Raw genomic sequence first — 20355 nt, 5'->3', positions numbered from 1 at the left:
TTGGCCTAGAGGCTACAGCGTGCGACTCTCATCTCCGAGGTCGTAGGTTCGATCCCGGGCTGTGCACCAATGGACTTTCTATCTATGTGCGTATTTAACATTCGCTCGAACGGTGAAGGAAAACATCGTGAGGAAACCGGCTTGCCTTAGACCCAAAAAGTCGACAACGTGCGTCGGGCACAGTCGGCTGATCAACTACTTGCCTATTCGTTATATATATTCGTATATTTTTTTGACTCCCTAAACTTCCTAAATGAAATGACACGGAACTTAAATTTTCACTTTTAAAAAAATAACATACAAATATAGAGTATTTACAATACAATAAAAAAAATATAAATTGAAAACTAAAACAAAATTAAAAAGTTTGGTTCCTGTGTCAAATCACCAGCTCTGGTGTCCGGGTCTATCTCCCAGATGCAAAGGAAATGAAATCAAAGTTGTAGTAAAGACTTTTATATTTTTGCAGTTAATTATTTTCCGCCTGCCTTGCGGACGCGCAAGCTTTTGTGCTTGTCCGTGGGAAATGAGACGGGGCTAACGTATCCAAGTATGAACTACAATTGCTAGCAATATTCAGATAAAATTAGATTATATGCATTCATTATGTGTCGTTTCGTAGAGTTGTTAAGGCGCTTTTTGCGATACACTACCACTATGTTATTTATTTCATTATATATAACAATTACTGTGGCACCCATCGAATAATTAAATAAATAACCTGCCTGTTGAGGTTATCCTAACCAATACAATTTACCCTAAATCAAGAACGTACATAACTTTAAAAGGCCGACGACTTGAGCCATCTGTGAGACCATTGATTGATAGTTCTCTGTTAATAATGTCTCATATTGCTGAGAATGGTTATTTGGACTGGCCACTTTGTTATGCTAATTTCATGCATTGCTATTGTATAAATAAAAACCGCATTACTCGTGCGGTGGCTGCGGTTTGAACCAATTATTGCGGCATCGTCGCATGAATGTTCGTGATTGATTGTTTATATGACAAATGAATGCAATATCTGTAGTTTTGCTCTGCGTTAATAATTTTCTTTACGTGGCCTATATATAATTCGAATCAAAGACATCTTTCAGCCATTACGGGATTAAAAATATTTTTATAAAATAAATGTTTTTTCATGAAATGATAGAATGGAGATTTGTTCATCCAAACGCGAAAAAATTGTTTCGCTGGGATCTAAATTGACGTCACGGACGATAAAGCAACTGAGAATCTATAATATTACGATAAGCTTAGTATTAAACCTTCGCCATGAACTGATTTGATTTAAATATGTGATATTGATATCGTGTTATTGCCACGACGATAATTATAATTATGAAGGTTTTGACTCTAGCAACCCTCCCGACATTGACTTTCCACAAAATACAAGGTCAAGAAAAAGCTTTTTTAGCTTTTTGATTTGTAAGTTACAGTTACTTTTATTTATTCTAAATTTATAACGGTTGTACTTATTAAACAATTAGAAAAAGAAAACTGTTAAATTAATTTAAAAAACATAACTCACTGTTAGTGGAATCTGTGAAAAAAATCTCTGCCTGTAATTTGTCCGAAACGAGAGCTACATCGCGCCATAAACCAATTTCTGCCAGTCATAAAATTAATATTCAAAGATTTTAGGTATTGAAATATTCTCATTATCAAATACATAGTAATTATCAGGCGATATCCTAAATGGAGTTACTAAGCCGGTAATTAGATAGAAATCACTGATTATGGATTACGCAGTGCTTGTAAAAGTATTCAGTGCAGTGGTCGTTTTTAGTGATGTTAAAAAATAACCTTCGAGTAAGTTCAATGCGATTTTTAGGCAAAACAACTAAAGAATAAATACCGAAAGCGTGCTGTCGGTTTAAGTATTCATACTTAATAGATTTTCGAAATCGAAGAGATTCTACTATAATTGGTCAAAGCCAGTTTCAATCTATTATATTACATTTTGATGAGAAGACTTTTTAGTCAGTCAATAAAAGTTGCTAAATTGTTTTAAAATATGATTATACAAAAAACTGTATTTGTCATTTTTCTATACTCAGTACGAGCGCGCTTATTTAATAAATTTCCGTTTTTTTGTGTAAAGCATTTATCGAGGAAGGCTTTTTACCATTACGCTTGTAACGGAGAGTATTAACAGGTCAAACTGCAGGAAACTCCTAGTTAGTTTTAGATCATATATTTGGGAAATTTTGTGTAAAACCCCATAGAAAGGCATAAAGGCTCATAGAGTATGGGGTAAAATTGATAACTATTTGAACATTATTATTCTTATTGGTCCTACTCTTTATACTTTTATTTTACGACAGAATTAAAATTACGATGTGCATGAGTAATTTGGTATGTAGACACGTTTCCGCAATAAGAATACAGATACGGCTTACAAGAATCATTCCATTGTTCTTGTAAGCCATTTTTTGGAACATCTACTGAAATTAGGGTAGGGTAGGGTAGAATTTTAGGGTGTTTTGCTAAATTGCTTTTATGTTACCTAAATGTAAAATCCATAGAAAAAACTAAACTAATTACTTTCCGTATCGCATACGCATTATTATTTCCAGATGTGTTACATGAAGTACATACGATTACAGCGCTCAACGCGAATATTAATATATTTAACTGGGACAGGCTAGTTCAATAATTAACTCATAGCCAAAACATTGATACCATCAAAGATTATATCAATTATCTAGCTGAAATTTTCCTTTGGATCACAAAGTTGTAATACGTATAAAATTACTTCAAGGATATTAAATGTTAAGTGTATGTATATCAGAGGTTTGCCCGGCCGAAAATTTTAAACACGGTTATTCACCTTTCCATGCAAATAAATGCTGGCCTTAATAAACGGCAGACAAAATCTATGTTTTCTTTAGTTAACAAGGTTCAATGGCCTGCCTTTGAATTGAAACGTACTTTTTGCACCCACTCACGACTTAGAAGACTGCAAAAACTACAAGGATCAAATCAATCAAGTTGATTCTATAACGACCTCGCGTTGAAAAAGAATATCCAATTGTAAAATTGACGACATTGATCATACTCAACATAGGGATTCGAACGATAATAACATTATATTGAAGCCACGAATAGAAGTATTCATTTGAAATATATATATTTATAATATTAATAAAATTAACAATAGACTCATTCTTCTAAAAAGAACCTTCATTATGCTTAACTTCTTATCTTCAATGAACATTCACTCCGAAGACTCATATTAATTTAACTTTTTACTATCGCTATGATAGCTAAATTATAAGTAGTAATTTAAAAAAAATACTAACTTATTTGAGAGCTCAATATATAACTATGTATAGTAATATTAGATATAATATTCACTGTTAGATTCAAACCTTAAGTATAAGAATTGCATCTCGTCCTGAAAAAAGAAACAGGTTTATTAATTTGAATCTAAATTGTAATCTGTACCAATTCCAGTTTCTGCTAATGTCTGTGACAGGACTGGTTTTATTTTTAAATGTTATCATAATTAAGTCAATATTAGCCTTCAACCCTCCTTGGCAGTCGGGTGACCTAAGACTTGACCTTTTGTGTAAGAATATTGTGAATATATGGAAATTATGCAGCTGTGCGACTGATATATTTTGTAACGTAATATAAAAGCGAGGAGATTTACCATGTGTAAACTTAGGCCCGACTTTCAGAATGTTAAACGAATTTCTGTCTAATTTTCTCTAAACATTTTTGCCGCTTTACGGGATTAGGCTATAGATTAAAGCCGTCCTAATGTTTCGCTTGCTTTAGACCCTGAACGTCCTTCGTTTTTAAAAATATATGTTTTTTATATAACTTTTGACATTACGTATTCGCAAAGATATAAAATAAAAACGTCATATTTTTTGTTAGGTAATAGGTAGTAAGTAGTACAAGTTAATAGTACAGAATGAGATAAGACGTTGGTTCTGTTCGAAACACGACATCAGTTAATTATGGCTTTGCCTTGACTCGAATCTAGATCGACTTCAATTAATCTAGTTATATGCCAGCTTAAAACTCAAGAATTAACTCAAAGTTTTAATAAGATAATCAAAGCTAAGGTGCCTCCAGCTGTTTGTTGAAGTACTTAAGTTTTAAGTAATTTCAAGAGGGATAAAGATAATTGACTCCAACTAGTTTGATTATATTAACGTTTAAAGAACATTATCCCTCATAACATAATATTTTTTTACTTAAGAAACTTACTATACCATACGAATGCATGTCGCTATTAGGCAGCCGTTCTAATTTTAATCTACGAGGCTCATTAAAATGTGTTTCTTAGATGCCCTTTTGAAATTATGTAACACACTAATATTTTAAATGTTAGACAGTTATTGCACACCCTGTAATTTCACACCCTGTAATTTCACACATTGAAAATTTTAATTAATAAAATAATGTGGAGTGATACTTTTCTTGTAGTTAAAGAACCTTCCAAATCTATATGTGCCTAGCCGCCTTTTGGTGTGAAACTATATACTCTAACCTAACTCTTATTTAACCTGCCTAATTACTTTTAAAGCCACTTTGTTAAGAATAAAATATAACGTAGGCTGCGCCCACGTTAGGCTTATACAAAAGTTAATAGCACAGATGCACTTCTCCCGGATGGCAACGTGGGCGAACACTGAACTCATTTCAAATCCCCCTCATAAATGTTAAGTTTAGAACAATGATCGTAAACCCCCACCTTCGTGAGGTTACGTAAGACCTTACTTAGGTCGACTCTTTTATACTAATTGGCTATTCGTGACTAATGACGACAGGGTATATTTTTGTTCTATCATAACGAATCAATTGAGTCAATATTTCATATAATTGTAACTCATTAGTGCCGTGTAGATTTCAATTACTGGCAATGAATGCCATGAACTCATGAAAAATACTTCGACTCGTTCGATAAATTAATGTCAAAGACAACGACAACAAAGTAAATTAACAATGAAATTAAGTTCAAGAGTTTTCAGTTTCGATGTATCCCCCCGATGTATTCACTTAAATTTTATTTGCCTCGTTTCAGAATTACCAGGATGATCTGGCAGCGATGACGTCAGACAAGAAGATGGAGTCGAAAGGCACCCAGATCCACTTGCCGCTGATCAGTCGCGGTAGCCGCGGAGAGATTAGCGACAAAGTCACTTTCTCACAGGTGAAGTCTCCGCCGGAACAGCTCAATAATGGACAAGTTTTGGGGTCAGTATTTAAATATTTATTATTTTTTTCTGGACCGGATCCATAGCGGAGTGGTATTACTTCTACGGCTAGTGAGACAGAATTAATTTCATGATGGATTATAACGAAAGTTTTCAAATGGTACTAAACTTTTGTTCAAATATCCTTTTGCATAAGGAAATTACACTGTCAGGTCCGCTAATATTCAATGTACTAATAAATATTGATAGATATGACGTAATGCGAGGTAATTACAATTAAAGTGCGAGGTAAAAAATATTTTTTAAATTAATAATAATGCAGGCAATAATAAAAATATGACACACGCAATTTAAAACAGAACCTTCTTATAAGGATGTACTGAGAAAATTAGGGCAGGACGTAAACAATGCTTCGCGTTTTTATTGTTTACCGTAATAACGGAAGTTTTTAATAAACTAACTTCAGCCTCTTCAAACAACATCTCGAAAAAAATACAGTTTACTACCAAATGGCCTCAGGTAATACCAAAAAAAATCTTATACATTCATGAATTTGTGAATTATGATGATTTCGGTGACCGTGCTGCTATAACGGAATTTGCGTCACCTAGGTAATTTTAATATTTAAAGTATGTGATTTTGTTTGACCTTTTCGCGGTGAAAGATAACCACATTTTATGAATACCGTTAAAATTTGCGTGAGGTCAATCATTCATTTCTAGAAACAGTGGACGTAAACCCTGTCTGGTCCATTATCACCTTTGAAAACAAAACATATTTATATTTTTGGGAAATCGAAGAACATAGAAAAATTTCAGCAAGTTCTATCGTCGTATGAATAATTGTGCTTAATATTTTTTATTAATAAAACATTTTTATTTGGAATAAATGCATTGACATCCGCTCACCGCTTTTAGTTTTATCGAAGCAGATTTCCATATTAAGAAAATATTCTGATATACTTACGGTAAAATATAACAATTTCATTAAAATAATTGGATTGCAAACGTCCATAGACAATAGTGATATTGGCATTGGCAATCGTAAAGAAATACACATTGTGAACAGAATCTATATTGAATTATGAGACTTCGCCTGGAAATATTGTAAGATTGTATAATTTGTCAACGAGCGAGTTTTATTAAATTTCAAACGAAATGTTATTATTCGATATTAAAACGGATGAGTAATTTTTTTCTAATAACAATAGTAGTTAAAAATTCCAAAATATTCTATTCTGGTGGATATAGAATCGAATATTTTAGAATTTTAGATATAGGTAAAGATAGCGTATAACGTCACAGAATAGAGCACACAACATTTAATGACAAGTGAGATCTGTTCGCATTCTAACTGAAAATATCGTGTATACTATAAGATGATTTGAATAAAGTAAGAGTCGCGATGTTGCTTGATAATTACATTTAGTCAGAAATGACTTCACCCGATAAAACGCTCGCACCAGTCCTTGCTTGACGTACGTCAGTTACTTTAATATTAATTAAATTCTTATGTTGCTATATAATTTTAAGGGTAGCGTAGAAAGTAATATTAAAATAATAACAGAATAACATTCCATGATTATAAAGACTCTTATTTTACTCATTAATTGGTATGAGGGCAATTGGAACTCATATAACACAAACATATTTAGATAGTCAGCTTCTGGCTGGAAACTGACAATGAGATTTAACTCAAAATAGGGGTCCGTTGCACTCGACATTTTGCTCGTACTAGGTTTGTGAGTACTGCTTTAACCTCGCCTCGGAATAATCATAAAATCCTAGGACATTCTCGCACTACTATGCAATTACTAACTATTTCGTTGAGAGGAAACGTAAATTGTCAATACCATAGTATTGTTATTTGCACAACGGTGTGGGCGTATTCAATTACGTTTAGAAGACGTCACGTGGCTACTACGTACTGAATCTGGCGGTATTGAGCTTCTACGTCACAATGCGGCGTGCTCCAATTTCTTCTAGACTTGATGCCAGACACTAGATGACTTATTTCTCGTCTTAGTATTTGATTATTATTATCACGTATAGATTCTGTTTATATACCTTTATGATACAGCTTAAACCAGTAGCGCTACCTTTGAAGTCTGGGTCCCAGAATTATGTATCTATTTCGTTATCATATGTTTTTCTTTTAGTGGGCGATCATTCTTTTGTGTCTGACACACGCCGTCGAGTTTTTGGGTTTAAAGCATGCCGGGTTCGTCACGATGTTTTCCATCACCTTACGAGAGAGGGTTAAATTCGCACATGGACAGAATCTTCAAAGTCCACGCATACATATAACCAAGATAAACAGTATTTAACTAAATTCTTTTTAAATAATAGAATTCTATCAGTTAACGGGTCGGATAGTCACAAATTTGAAGAAATTTGCCTTCGAGACAGGTTTGTAGTGTTAGGTAATTTTTTGTATGAAGACTTGCGTAGTCAGCGCATGTCGTATCGATTTTTTAACTCCCGACGCAGAAAAGAAGGGTGTTACTTACTTCATTCGAGCATAGTACGTGTTAAAATAATAATAGGTAAATGTTATTCCTATAATAGTAGTGTTTTTGTATAATGTTTCGTAAAGTGATGATTGACCTAGTTATAGTTAGTTTTTAAATGTAGAAAAACAGGCAATCTATTATAATGACATCGAAGGGACTACTCATATTTAGTCGTAACAGCCGATGACGTTGTTATTGAGCACCTAATACTTTTACCCGCGGGACCTTTGATTTTGATCAATATAACCGGTATGTTATTCTAAATGATGTAAACGTAAACGGTTTTGACTGTATATACAAAAAAAGAGATATTTTGTGTAGGAATTATTATTGACAAAATTTAGTTAGAATCAAATTTGTATATATTGGTGAAAGTAGCTATCGTATCGTAGCTACATCTATTTGTTTGATTAACAGCATCCTGGCAGGTCGATTCGTTTAGGTGCTACGATGCCACAAACAGATACACTAATCTAATCTCTAAGATACACTCTCAAAGATCATTCCTCGATACATCACCATTGGATCATGTTCTGTCTAATAAACATTTATTTACATTTCCTCATGCCGACCAGAAAAGACAGCTATTTACTAAACTCTCTAAAAAACCTCTTAACCTCTTTAAAATTGGGGTAGTGTTTTTAATTTCTCTTGAACATCTTCAAACACATGGAATAACATACCATTAAACACGTGAGCGTGTTACATACATGTATGTACTATAAATACATTGCATACGTAAGGTTGTACCTACATGCGAACGATGTTGGCTTTCTGCCAGCTCTCAGTAGTTCATACTATACCGTCATGCTACATTTCGACATGGTAATAAGTTGGAAAGTGATTATGTTTTATATGCAGAAACAAAAAAACTATCGTGCACGACTAGACGCTGATGAATTTTTCTTTGCAATTAACTCGCTCGAAGATTAACATTGTGAGAAAACGGGCATTTTTGGTATAGGGCTCCCACGTCAATGAGATGTTTTAAATATTCGTTATTGTCACTCTATATTTACCCCTCACGTACAACAAAAGAATTAATAACTATGAAATGAAATGCCATGCTTATAATGCTGAAGAGCTATGCTTCTAGCTATACTCTCGGGGCGTAACTCCAACGATGTAGATAATCGCCACGCTTTTGAAACTAAGAAAGACTCAATGAGCAAAGTGTACAGCATTTATTCGTTAGTTTAGTAATTAGTAATTATTCTTCCTTTAAAATTTCTTTTGTATTCTTATACTCGTAGTTTGTGATTGTATAAATATGCATTTGATGGATATTAAAATATATACACACTTTTTTATTTTTAAAGCATTAAAACCTACTAATGTAACATATTTGTATTGTTTGACTCGGAGTAGGTTTCTCTGATGTATTTTAAAAGAACATTTTGGTAAGTATGGAGAGTTAAAGAGACTATCAAAATGCGTCTAGGAGGAAAATAAAGAACAGTCTGTACTAGTCCAAAAACCTAATATTATAGGTATTGTAGGAAATTATTAATGTCTGTTACTTTTAACGGGTTAGCCTTCTACGCGATCAAAAATAAATATAATTCATTTTCAGTAATAATGCAGTGCTTGTCACCTCTGACAAACACTTTTATCTAACATACAACTTCAATTAGCACGAACTTCTATGTTAAATAACATCCAATTAAAAATATACCAAGAATCCCAGCTATTTCTTAAAGAATGTTATGTAAGCATTTCTCCAAGTTCAAGGCTAAGCAGCCGCACGTGCCTTGTAGCTCATATCAAATGATTTGTGAGACGCTATTTTATCGTATTCCGTTTATAAACAAGCATGTTACTCATGCTGTATACATATTTTTGTATTCTTTATCTTACATCTTATAAGACTTATTAACAATTCGTAGTCGGCAGAAGAAGCGTTGAGGGATTTGAGGTCGCAATTATCTTTTTTGTTATGTTAGCAATGCCTGAATATTTACCCAGGCCGGCTTAATTCAAAGATTAGAAAGCTTGTTTATATCTTAATATTTGTATAGGGCTCTAAATAAAAATGGTACCTACTGTGAATTTTATATAAAAACAAACTCAATGACCTAGTTAATTCAAATGACAGATAACAGAAAATTATAACATTATGCGACGTATATTTTAATTTAGATCCGAATATAAACCTTGAATTTAACGATTGGAAATTCTGGTTTAGTTCAGAACAAAAACGGGACTCTCATCGAATCAAACCCTCAATTAGAGTCAGGCTTGTCCAAATCCACCAAATCGTATCTTTGGGTAAACCCCATATACGGAGAACACACATACTTTGTAAAAACTATATATTGGTGGATATGCTCTTAGATGCTCATTTTTTATTTACCCTTCAGCATGAGTGGTGTAGTTTGTTTAATTTATAATTTTTTTTTAAATATAAACATACTTATTCTAATGAAAGTGATGCCTAATGTGAGTGATGATGATTCTAGGGGCTCACAAATTAACTTGTGTAACGGCGGAGCTGGAGCCATGGCTCTGGTCCCGAAGATTCCCAATGGTTCAGCGTGCCAGAAGAAGCCAATGGCCACCCTCACACATCTGCCCAAGCGACCGCCGGTGGACATAGAATTCTCAGATCTCTCATACTCAGTCAGTGAAGGAAGAAAGCGAGGTTATAAAACTCTACTGAAATGCATCAATGGTACGTTCAGGTCCAGTGAACTGACAGCCATAATGGGACCATCGGGTGCCGGGAAAAGTACCCTTATGAATATTCTCGCTGGGTACAAGTAAGTTTTCGTACATAAAATTGTTTCTATAAGCATGATATGGGTGCAGTTTCTGACAATTTGCTTGTCGAAACAAAACTTGGCCATGGAAAGAGAGGCGGAGTTTGCTGCGGCGGCGCCCACTCTGCGCCCTTGATTTTGGGACTCGTAGTAAATGTAAATTTAGAACTCCTATGTTTATATATTGACGACCATAGTACCAATACCGATAAATGATTTTATCATTCAATTATGCACTAATTAAATAGGCAAGGTGTAAATGTAATCAAATTTAAAATTGTACCATTTTGTATGTAGACCGTTGCGCTGATAGATATATTCGTAATAAAATATTACTAATTTATGTTTTTAAATAATCAGCGAGCTGTCGTTTCCGTTCGAGAATTTGCTAATTAGATGATAATATTCAAGTGTCTGTTATGTTTTCAATACAATTGATCTTTTTGTTTTTATTATTAAGAGTGATATCCCGACAATAATGGTAATAAAAAATTGGTAACAACTTACATCGTGATAAAAGATGAATTAACTTCTGTTACTTATAATATTTTTTATGGTATTTCAGAACCTCAAACGTGAGTGGCTCAATTCTGATCAACGGTAAAGAAAGAAATCTCCGACGCTTCAGGAAGTTATCCTGCTACATCATGCAGGACGACTGTCTCCTGCCTCACCTGACAGTCCGAGAAGCAATGACGGTATCCGCAAACCTCAAACTCGGCAAAGACATGACCGTGAACGACAAGAAGATTGTTATAGACGAAATCCTCGTCATGTTAAGCCTCAAAGAAGCGGAGGACACGCGAACAATAAACCTGTCTGGCGGTCAGAGGAAGCGGCTTTCCATCGCTTTGGAGTTGGTTAATAATCCTCCAGTGATGTTCTTCGACGAGCCGACGTCGGGTTTGGACAGTTCCTCTTGTTTCCAGTGTATATCGTTGCTAAAGTCTCTAGCTAGAGGTGGAAGAACCATCATATGTACGATACATCAGCCGTCTGCGAGGCTGTTTGAGATGTTTGACAATTTGTACACATTGGCGGAAGGGCAGTGTATATATCAGGGATCTGTTAGGGATTTGGTTCCTTTCATGTCGACGATGGGCCTGCATTGTCCCAGTTACCACAATCCAGCTGATTACGGTAAGTTATGTTTTTTTGTTTTAAAGTTTGTCTAAATGATTTTAACTCGAATTTATAAGTAAGACATGTTTTTCTCTAACCGCGATGTGCTAAGTAAAAAAATTTAAAAAAATTGTTATCAGTTTCGTAAGTTTTATTTAGATTATGCCGTAATAGTCCTGTCAAAGCATGGACATGATAAGAAGCTAATATTATTTTAGCTTTAACAATTTAATGAAACTTATCGTAGTTGTAATTGTCTCTTAATAGTTTGTACTAGAGACGACTTATTTGTAATATAGAATCGCAATTCTTTACGATTTTTCATACATGTTCTTTGTCTACGACATTATGAGTTAAAATTTCAATCCTCATGTGGTGAAGTAGAACATCGCGAAAAACCTTGCATGACCTTGACTTGAAATTCTTTCCGATATAGACACACATATGTTACTTACTCGTAAAAACAACGTATAAAGAAATTGTGAACAAAACGCACGAGGTTGTGGTTCTACTGGTTGTATGTAAATCTATTATAATTTTATTATCGTTTTACAGTTATGGAAGTGGCGACGGGTGAACACGGCGAGTGGGTTCATAAGTTGGTGCTAGCCGTGAAGAAGCCTGAACGGCCTCACGCCTCTGCTTCCAACTGTGTCTACAACAACCTCGCTAAGAACAACATTCAGAAGGAGGCCTTGGAGATTGTTATCGGTAAGTAACATTTACTCTATAAAATATATTCATTTATTTATTTACACAATAAAAAGCCGTACTATAATTGTAATATACATACTAAATCATATACTTAAATTGTATTACTATTTAAAAAAAGTCTTACATTCGTCACTCGACTTCCTAAACCAAACATGGTTCTGATGCAAAACTGAGGAAATATATAATAATTATTATTATTATTTATTGCAGCATATATACAAGGAATATCCATAGAGCAGCATCTATAGAATAATCCCCTTATTCAAATAAATAAATCCAACCTTTTATTTAAAGTACTCATGTCTCTTTTCATCACAGCGTAAACGTAATTTGACAGAAAGAGACGGAGCAGTACTTGAGTTAGAACGTTCAATAAGACTGCTTAGTGTTTAAATTTAAAACCACAAGAGACACTATTGTGTACTACGCATGAGTCATCTAACAGTTGCGGCAAGAATTAGGTTGTTGACCTGATGTTGCGTACTTATTAGTAACACTATTGCGGTTATCTATTCATAATTAATTTTAGTAATAATTATATTTATTTCTTGAAGTGAAGCTTCTTTATGGGCGTTGGAAAAAAATTACCGTCACATTTTTCGGTTACGCGCCATCTTTTTCTTGTCCCTACCACGGTTGATTCGAAGCCATTAATACCAAAAATATATAATAACGATAATAATGGTAGTAATTCACTAAATCACGTAAGAAGTGAAACTTCTTTATGACCATAATTTTCGAAAAATAATCTACTAAATGCACTTTACAGAAATTGATTAAATAAAGTAAAATTAGATAAAGTTTAACAAAAAGCCTTTATTATTATAGTCATGAATACAAATAATAAAATTATTTCATTTTACCTTATTACTAATAAGATCATTGCAGAATTTCATTAATTGTAATATATTTATTATTATCATTAGGCGCGTAACGAAATAATATGACGCGTAACCGAAAATGTGACGGTAATTTTTTTACGACGCCGGTAAAGAAGTTTCACTTCAAAAAAATTGAATTTAATTAAATAAATATTAAAAGCTAACAAAAGTATAGGTAAACTGTAAGTTAAGGTACAAATCTGTTGACTGACCTTTATATTAAATAAACAAACGCGAATTCGCCAAAACATACAATTGCGTAAAATACAACACATACATAGTCATAGTTGATCAGCCTTGCCTGACGCACGTCGTCGACTTTTTGGGTGTGAGGCATCCCGGTTTCCTACGTTTATGTGCCCATTTATCATGAAACAGTTTGTAGCCTTCGACACCCGGTGGTTCGGCATCCCATGGAATATTGTCCCAGCAAATTAAACTACATATACAGGGAAATATAAATTAAGAAAAAAATACGTAAATAGACAGCCGTGCACTGGTGGCACACCCGGGGATTGAATCTACAAGCTTAGGGATGAGCGTCGCTAAGGACACTAGGCAAACACTGCTCTTGAAGCTCACGAAACAGAAATCCTCAAATTATCCTAAATTTCATAGCTATTAAATACATACATTGTTTATTTTGCATAAACTGCTAACATTTTCCAACCACTTCCAGACAAGCCTACTTGCACAGTGCTAGATCTCTCAAGCTCGGAACCAGCTTCCGAGAAACCGCCGATTCCAAATTCGAACAACCTTGCGCCAGTCACCTGCACCACGTCTCTTCTCGATTCAAACGAGAGCTTCAACAAGAAACCCCAACACACCGGCTTCCCAACATCGGGTTGGAAGCAATTTTGGATCTTATTGAAGCGGACCTTCAAGAGCATTATAAGAGATCCAACACTCACACATTTAAGACTAATTTCGCATACAGTCGTCGGCTTGCTTATCGGAATGCTGTATTATGATATTGGAATGGATGCTGCAAATGTTCAGAGCAATGCTGGATGTATTTTCTTCACTGTAATGTTCACAATGTTTACTGCTATGATGCCTACTATTTTAACATGTAAGTACTCCTCCTTTCTTGGCGATTCCTTTAAGGTCTCTGCAGTTAGGCTATGGAACTCACTTCCCGTCCCTATTCGCTTAGCTCCTTCTCTACCTTTAAATTTCTTCTGTACAAACATTACCTGTCCACATCGTATCACTAACTTTCTTACTAACTACTAACTACCGTGAGACTCATCTTAAATTATCGTGATTTATGTGTCTTTTTACTTTCTATTTTTAATGTATCATCTTTTTAGTTTAGTTTGTTTTTTTTTGTTCCAGTTTAGTTTTGTCTTAATAAATGTGTATAACATGTATTTTTGCATAACTTGCCTATCTTATGTAATTTAATACATTTTTATTTTTTCTTTACTCACAGTGGTTGCCTGGAAGAGATCGCTCGTAAGCGATAAGACCGCCAGTTGCCCTCATTTTGATTTATTTATGTTCATGTTTTTTTATATATTATAGTGTAACGAAGTGCAAATAAATATATTATCTTCACTGAACTGTTCACCATGATTGCTAGAGAGAACGGGAATCCCCGTGGCTGTTATGGACGATATAATTCTTATTTTTACAAATATTATATAATTATTTTTTTTCATTCCTAACATAATGGCGTAACAGTGTTATCAACATCACGAAAAACTCTGATCTCAAATCCCACGATGACGGTTATATTTCCGTGTAGACTCTATAACGACATATTTCTAAAGATCTACAATTATTTTAATATACAAAGTTAGTTTTAGTTATCATCTTAATATATATAAATCTCCTGTCACGATGTTTGTCCGCGATGGAGTCCTAAACTACTTAACCGATTTTAAATTAAATTGGCACACCGTGAGCAGTCTGGTCCAACTTAAGAGATAGGATAGCTTAGATCTTTAATTATAGTCGCAATTTTATTTTATTGCAAATTATTTGTCTATAATTAATTGACAGTCATAATGATCTGTTAACTCCAAAATATTCTATCAGATGTCGATACGTCGATAGACGTCGACTGGATTGAGTAAGTAATCAATAGCACTGCTATGGTAAACCGACAATCGTGTCACATAAGCTACAATTCAATATCATGATTACCACGTGTTATTGAGGCTAAAGTATAAATTTAATTTATTTTGTAGTAAACGAAATACCGTGAAATTAAATTATTTCTACTTTTTTTAATTTTTCGTGTTAGCATAGCCAACCACGTGTTACTTAGACCGAAGTGTAAATCAAATTCAAATTATAGTGACGATAATACAGTGAAATTATTCTTTTGTGTCACCGTATTAAGGCTAACTAAAACCACATTAAGGAGAAACGAATTGGGGGGGGGGGGCAGCTGGTAGTTTTATAAAAAAAAACATTTAATCAAAAAGTACCCTTAGTTTATAGTCAGCTATTGTCATCATTTAATCTTGTAATAGATCTTTAAAAATCACGGAACTTTGTGTTATTTTGAATTCCATAAGAGGTAACAGGAAGGAGACACTTCTCACCACGATTTTCATAAACTTTAATTTACTTCTATTTTTTACTATATACACATCAAAGTATTTGGCAAGGCGGAAACTCAAAGGCTTGACTAATTCTAATATTTTTTTTCCTTCAACTCTAAGAAAGTTTTTAAATATAAAATAATGGGGAATAAGGGGATAGTTAGTGTAAAATACAGCTGGGCATTATAATACAGAATATAGTAATTAAACTTTCAAATTTGTATTTCAGTCCCAATGGAGATGAGTGTGTTTGTGAGGGAGCACCTGAATTACTGGTATTCACTTAAAGCGTTCTACTTCGCTAAGACGATAGCGGATTTGCCTTTTCAGGTATGCAAGCTTTTTTTAGTTGTTTTTTAATACTTACAGTTTATATTGAGAGAAACATATGATACGTTCTTGTGTACAATTTTTGGCATATTTTTCAAATGGGTATTGAAAAAATTAATTTATAAAGATTTGATGTTTAAAATTATTAAATAGATACTGAAGCTTTATATAATTTCAAGTCTAAGAAGAATAGAAAATCTTAAAATATATATAATAATTTAATAAGAAGTACCTTTTAAATATCAAAATTAAAATCTTATTGTCAATGGTTATTTTGCTTTAATTTTATTTCTCTAACTTTAAAACACACAATTAAATTTCAGATCGTGTTTAGTGGCGTCTACGTAATAATCGTGTACTTTATGACGAGTCAGCCGATGGAGTTGGATCGGATATTAATGTTCGCGACCGTTAATATCCTCACGGCGCTGGTCGCCCAGTCCCTAGGCCTTCTCATTGGAGCCGCTATGAAGATTGAAACGGGGGTCTATCTCGGGCCCGTGACTACAATCCCAGTGGTCCTATTCTCAGGTTTCTTTATCAATTTTGACGCCGTTCCCGAATACTTATCTTGGCTCACATATGTCAGTTACATTCGATACGGCTTCGAAGGAGCCATGCTATCCGTATATGGCTACGACAGAGAAAAACTCAAATGCTCTATCGACTTCTGCCATTACAGAAAGCCGAGCCAATTCCTTAAATATATGAGCATGAATGACGCAAACTTCTGGGTAGACATCGGTGCTCTCACCGTGTTCTTTATCGGTATTAGAATAATCTCCTATCTAGTTCTAAGATTCAAGTTAAAAATGATGCAGTAGAGCACAAACCGCTTTGTATTTACGGTGATAATTCTTTCCATTTTATCGAGTTAGCAACACTGCCGTGTCTGTTGAAACTGACAATTGTCATCTGACAACTGACAAGTCGGCTGACAGCTGTCAGTTTTATTGTTTACGCCGGCGCAATTAGTGGTCGACGTAGGTTTATATGTAGTTTTCGAAATAATTAGCTTTATAGTATGCAGCTCGACTTAGTCGATGGTTTATAAGTAATTAGGTTAAGATTTTATAGTTGATCGGGCCCATGACTTAATTTTAAGTTAAATATTGATATTATTTCCATGTAATCATTGCAATCGTAGATGTTTACGTACGTTAAATGGTACCTTCGTCTCAGTCTGTCAAAATCACATTATTGGATGAAGTTTCTTCAACACAAAGTCCGTTTAAAAAAAATACGGATTTGTCATATTACAAGCCCAACAAATCAATAAAGAGAACAACTAGAACAACTTATAATAACACGTTGAGCTAAATTGTATTTTAATATACGTTAGCTTCATAAATATACTTTACTATTACTTTAACATAGTACAATAGGTATTTGGTTAATCGATAGTATTAGTCGTTTAAAGTTTGTTCCCATTGAAGGTCACGCTCGGACATGTGACCAGTTCGTAACAATGCCATTGTGTATACGTACGTATATGTTTTGTCTCTTTTCACCATAGAGTAGATACGATGTGATTAAAGATTAATTAGACTAAGATGTGTAAATCCGGTAACAATTTGCCTTGTATTTTTTTGTATTCCATATTCATAGTTCTAGCCTTTAGAAGATTTGTATAATTCTGCACACGTATTTGATCTTTCACTCAATTTTTATATCTCAAAAGTCAAAAATCATATAGGTAGTTCATATATGTAACACAATGTACTTATGAACGCCAAAAAAAGAAATATACATTAAATGCTTCTAATTTTACATTTACTCCCAGTTCTCAAATCAGGTGTGTAGAGCGGAAGAAAAGAACTGGCAATAAACTCTCCGCCACTCTTTTTAATCACTAAGATTTTTTTTTTGTATTACACAACGTTTGTAAGTTGTTGCAACCATTACATCATATTCCACATATGAGTAGGAACTAGACAGAAACGATAGGAAAAATTAATCCTTTCTAGACATCTTTTAAGTCACATTAGAGCTTTAATGTGTAAACCTTGTGTGATAAAGAACCTAATATTTGTTTGCATTTATTTTAGTATGTACTACATTTACTCTAATACATCACAAATCTTAGAAGTTCCCTATTTGGATTATATTTCTCGTATTAAGAACAGGACTTGACATCAAATCACTCCTCGACAGTTGCTTCCTACTAACTAATGCTAAACTAAATTTTTATGGGAATGACATATAATAGTGATTTTGTCCCAAGCCCCTTAGTTAGCCCTTATTCTATAAGTTCCAATAGCGAATCCGTCTCAATAATAGGGAATTTACCGCACTATCTCAAGGTTGTGACGGATATTAAGAGTACTATATCAAACTTGCAAACACAATCGTAGGAGTCTTCATCGCTTTCGCTATAGGAATTTACAGAGTGAGAGCTCAGATATCGTGTTTAAGTTAGTACAAAACTTTGTCTGTTCAGTAATGTTTATTATCCGAACAGATATAGAAAAGTGTTATAAAGTCTATTTATTAAATATCTTTAGACAATACATTCAGAGTCGAGGCTTAGCGCTACCGCAAGTCAAAACGTCAAATCGTAACTCTAGTATGTCAAAAACGTATTTTGACATACTAGAGTTACGATTCACATTTGTCAAAATGTAATACAGTTTTCAGAGTCATAGTAAGCGCTCTCATAAGTCTCGTTTCTAAAGCTTATCCCTAAATCATAAATAAAATTGCAAAAATTATATAATAATTAGTAATAATATATGACAATGGTAATAATATTTGCATTATGGTTTTAGTTATGTATTGTATTAGTTTTAATATCACTTCGACTACATTTCTCTAAATGTATTACCCAATTTAGAATTTAATACTGTGTTTTGTTAGGTATTATGGTATTTTTAATTTTAGAATAAATTCGGACTTGTTATAAAACATGGACACGTACCATATTTGTTCCAAGTAAAATGGTTACCATGGTAACAATGGTATGTAGTTTAAGATTTATAATGAGGCCGGATACGTTATATGTGATATTTGGTTTTTTATATATTAAATTTAGTTATGAAATAGGGTGCCACTGTCGTGTTATGAAAATTTGTAGTTTTATTTTATCTTACAATACGGGGCCTACCATGAACGTTAAAACATGCGAAGTACTGGAAATGTTTTTAAAAAACTGGGCCTATACTTGTTGTTTAGTGATATCCATGGATACTTACACTGCCAAAAGGCTCGGCCTTTTAAGAATCGATAAATTATTTCCTAAAACTTATCACATTTTGTACTAGGAAGTGACTTTGCCTTGCAATTGGCCATATATTTACCGCTTACATCGTCTTTGACCTATAAAATGGTCATAATACGATATTATCTTACTGAAATAAGTATTTGTATTGGTTTTTAAAAACGTCGAAACGGTACGTGGAACGTCAAAAACCTTGTTAATGGAACGGGATTTCTGATATCATCGCTTGGCTTTTGAGGCACGTGATCATTACGTTGGCATGTTTGATTAGTTCATGGGTTGGCATTAAGATGTCAATGAAGAATGGCTTCCAGGTTCTGTTTTGAGTGAATAATGTAGAAAAAATGCAAGTGTATTAATGATATAATACAATATGGATTAGTAAGTGTATGAATTTTTATAATTCTTAAGTCAGTGAAGGAGTCTAATTGTTCACTTATGAAGTAATACACGTTATAAATGTTTTCTAAGCCTTCGCAATACATTATAGAGCTCTTCAATTTTAATATGTTCTGTTTCTCGCAAATAAATTTTCGATTTTGACAGACTAAGAACAAGAAATGGCAGGCGTACATATCTTATTCGCCGTTCACTACATTCTAGCTGTAATAGTTAAATTTTAATTATGCTATCTTTCATAATTCTCTTCGTCGGTATCTTAATTACCAGTATTTATGGATTATTAATAAACGACTGTGATTTTTATAGTGAATTGTTTGTTTTATTTTTGGTGTTTTCCTTTGTCTTTTTAAGCATTACAATTTTATTAAAAGACAAACAGATGAAGGGCGTCGCCGTTTGCTAATATAGTAGATACGAATTTATTATGATAAATTAATCAAAAAACAAGGATTGAATTCTCTAGGACGGGTAGGGGAGAAGCTGCCCAATGCGCATACTAGCCCCCCCCCCCCACCTTGCGGCATCACAGAAGCAGATGATAATCTTTATATATATAATATATATTCTATTGAAACTTAAAATTATTAAAAATGCGTTAGAATAAGGATGCTATATATCGTGTTTTTTGTACTTTAGTTTACAATACTACAGTTTTTTTATAAGTAAATTAAAGGAATTGGTTGTCA

General features: G+C 33.6%; 1 protein-coding gene across 2 annotated transcripts in view; it reads left to right on the top strand.

The window, feature by feature from the left end:
• LOC123706581 (ATP-binding cassette sub-family G member 1) overlaps nucleotides 1-19979 on the top strand; it is a 29374-nt gene extending 9395 nt beyond the window's left edge. Inside the window, exons 1-8 of one of the 2 annotated variants that reach the window (XM_045655866.1) lie at nucleotides 1742-1812; nucleotides 5042-5214; nucleotides 10146-10445; nucleotides 11011-11585; nucleotides 12123-12278; nucleotides 13842-14237; nucleotides 15950-16050; nucleotides 16374-19979. In XM_045655866.1, coding sequence (XP_045511822.1) covers nucleotides 1792-1812; nucleotides 5042-5214; nucleotides 10146-10445; nucleotides 11011-11585; nucleotides 12123-12278; nucleotides 13842-14237; nucleotides 15950-16050; nucleotides 16374-16874 — 2223 coding nt within the window. In that variant the 5' untranslated portion in view covers nucleotides 1742-1791 and the 3' untranslated portion in view covers nucleotides 16875-19979. Of the gene's footprint in view, nucleotides 1-1741; nucleotides 1813-5041; nucleotides 5215-10145; nucleotides 10446-11010; nucleotides 11586-12122; nucleotides 12279-13841; nucleotides 14238-15949; nucleotides 16051-16373 lie in introns of those variants that run through there. The other variant, XM_045655867.1, reaches the window with a different exon arrangement.
• Nucleotides 19980-20355: the final 376 nt, after the last annotated feature.

The sequence above is a fragment of the Pieris brassicae genome, chromosome 2 (genome assembly GCF_905147105.1).
Source record: "Pieris brassicae chromosome 2, ilPieBrab1.1, whole genome shotgun sequence".
In the NCBI taxonomy this organism is placed as follows: Eukaryota; Metazoa; Arthropoda; class Insecta; order Lepidoptera; family Pieridae; genus Pieris; species Pieris brassicae.
Note: the sequence above shows the minus strand (reverse complement) of the source record. Positions and strands in the feature narration are given on the sequence as shown.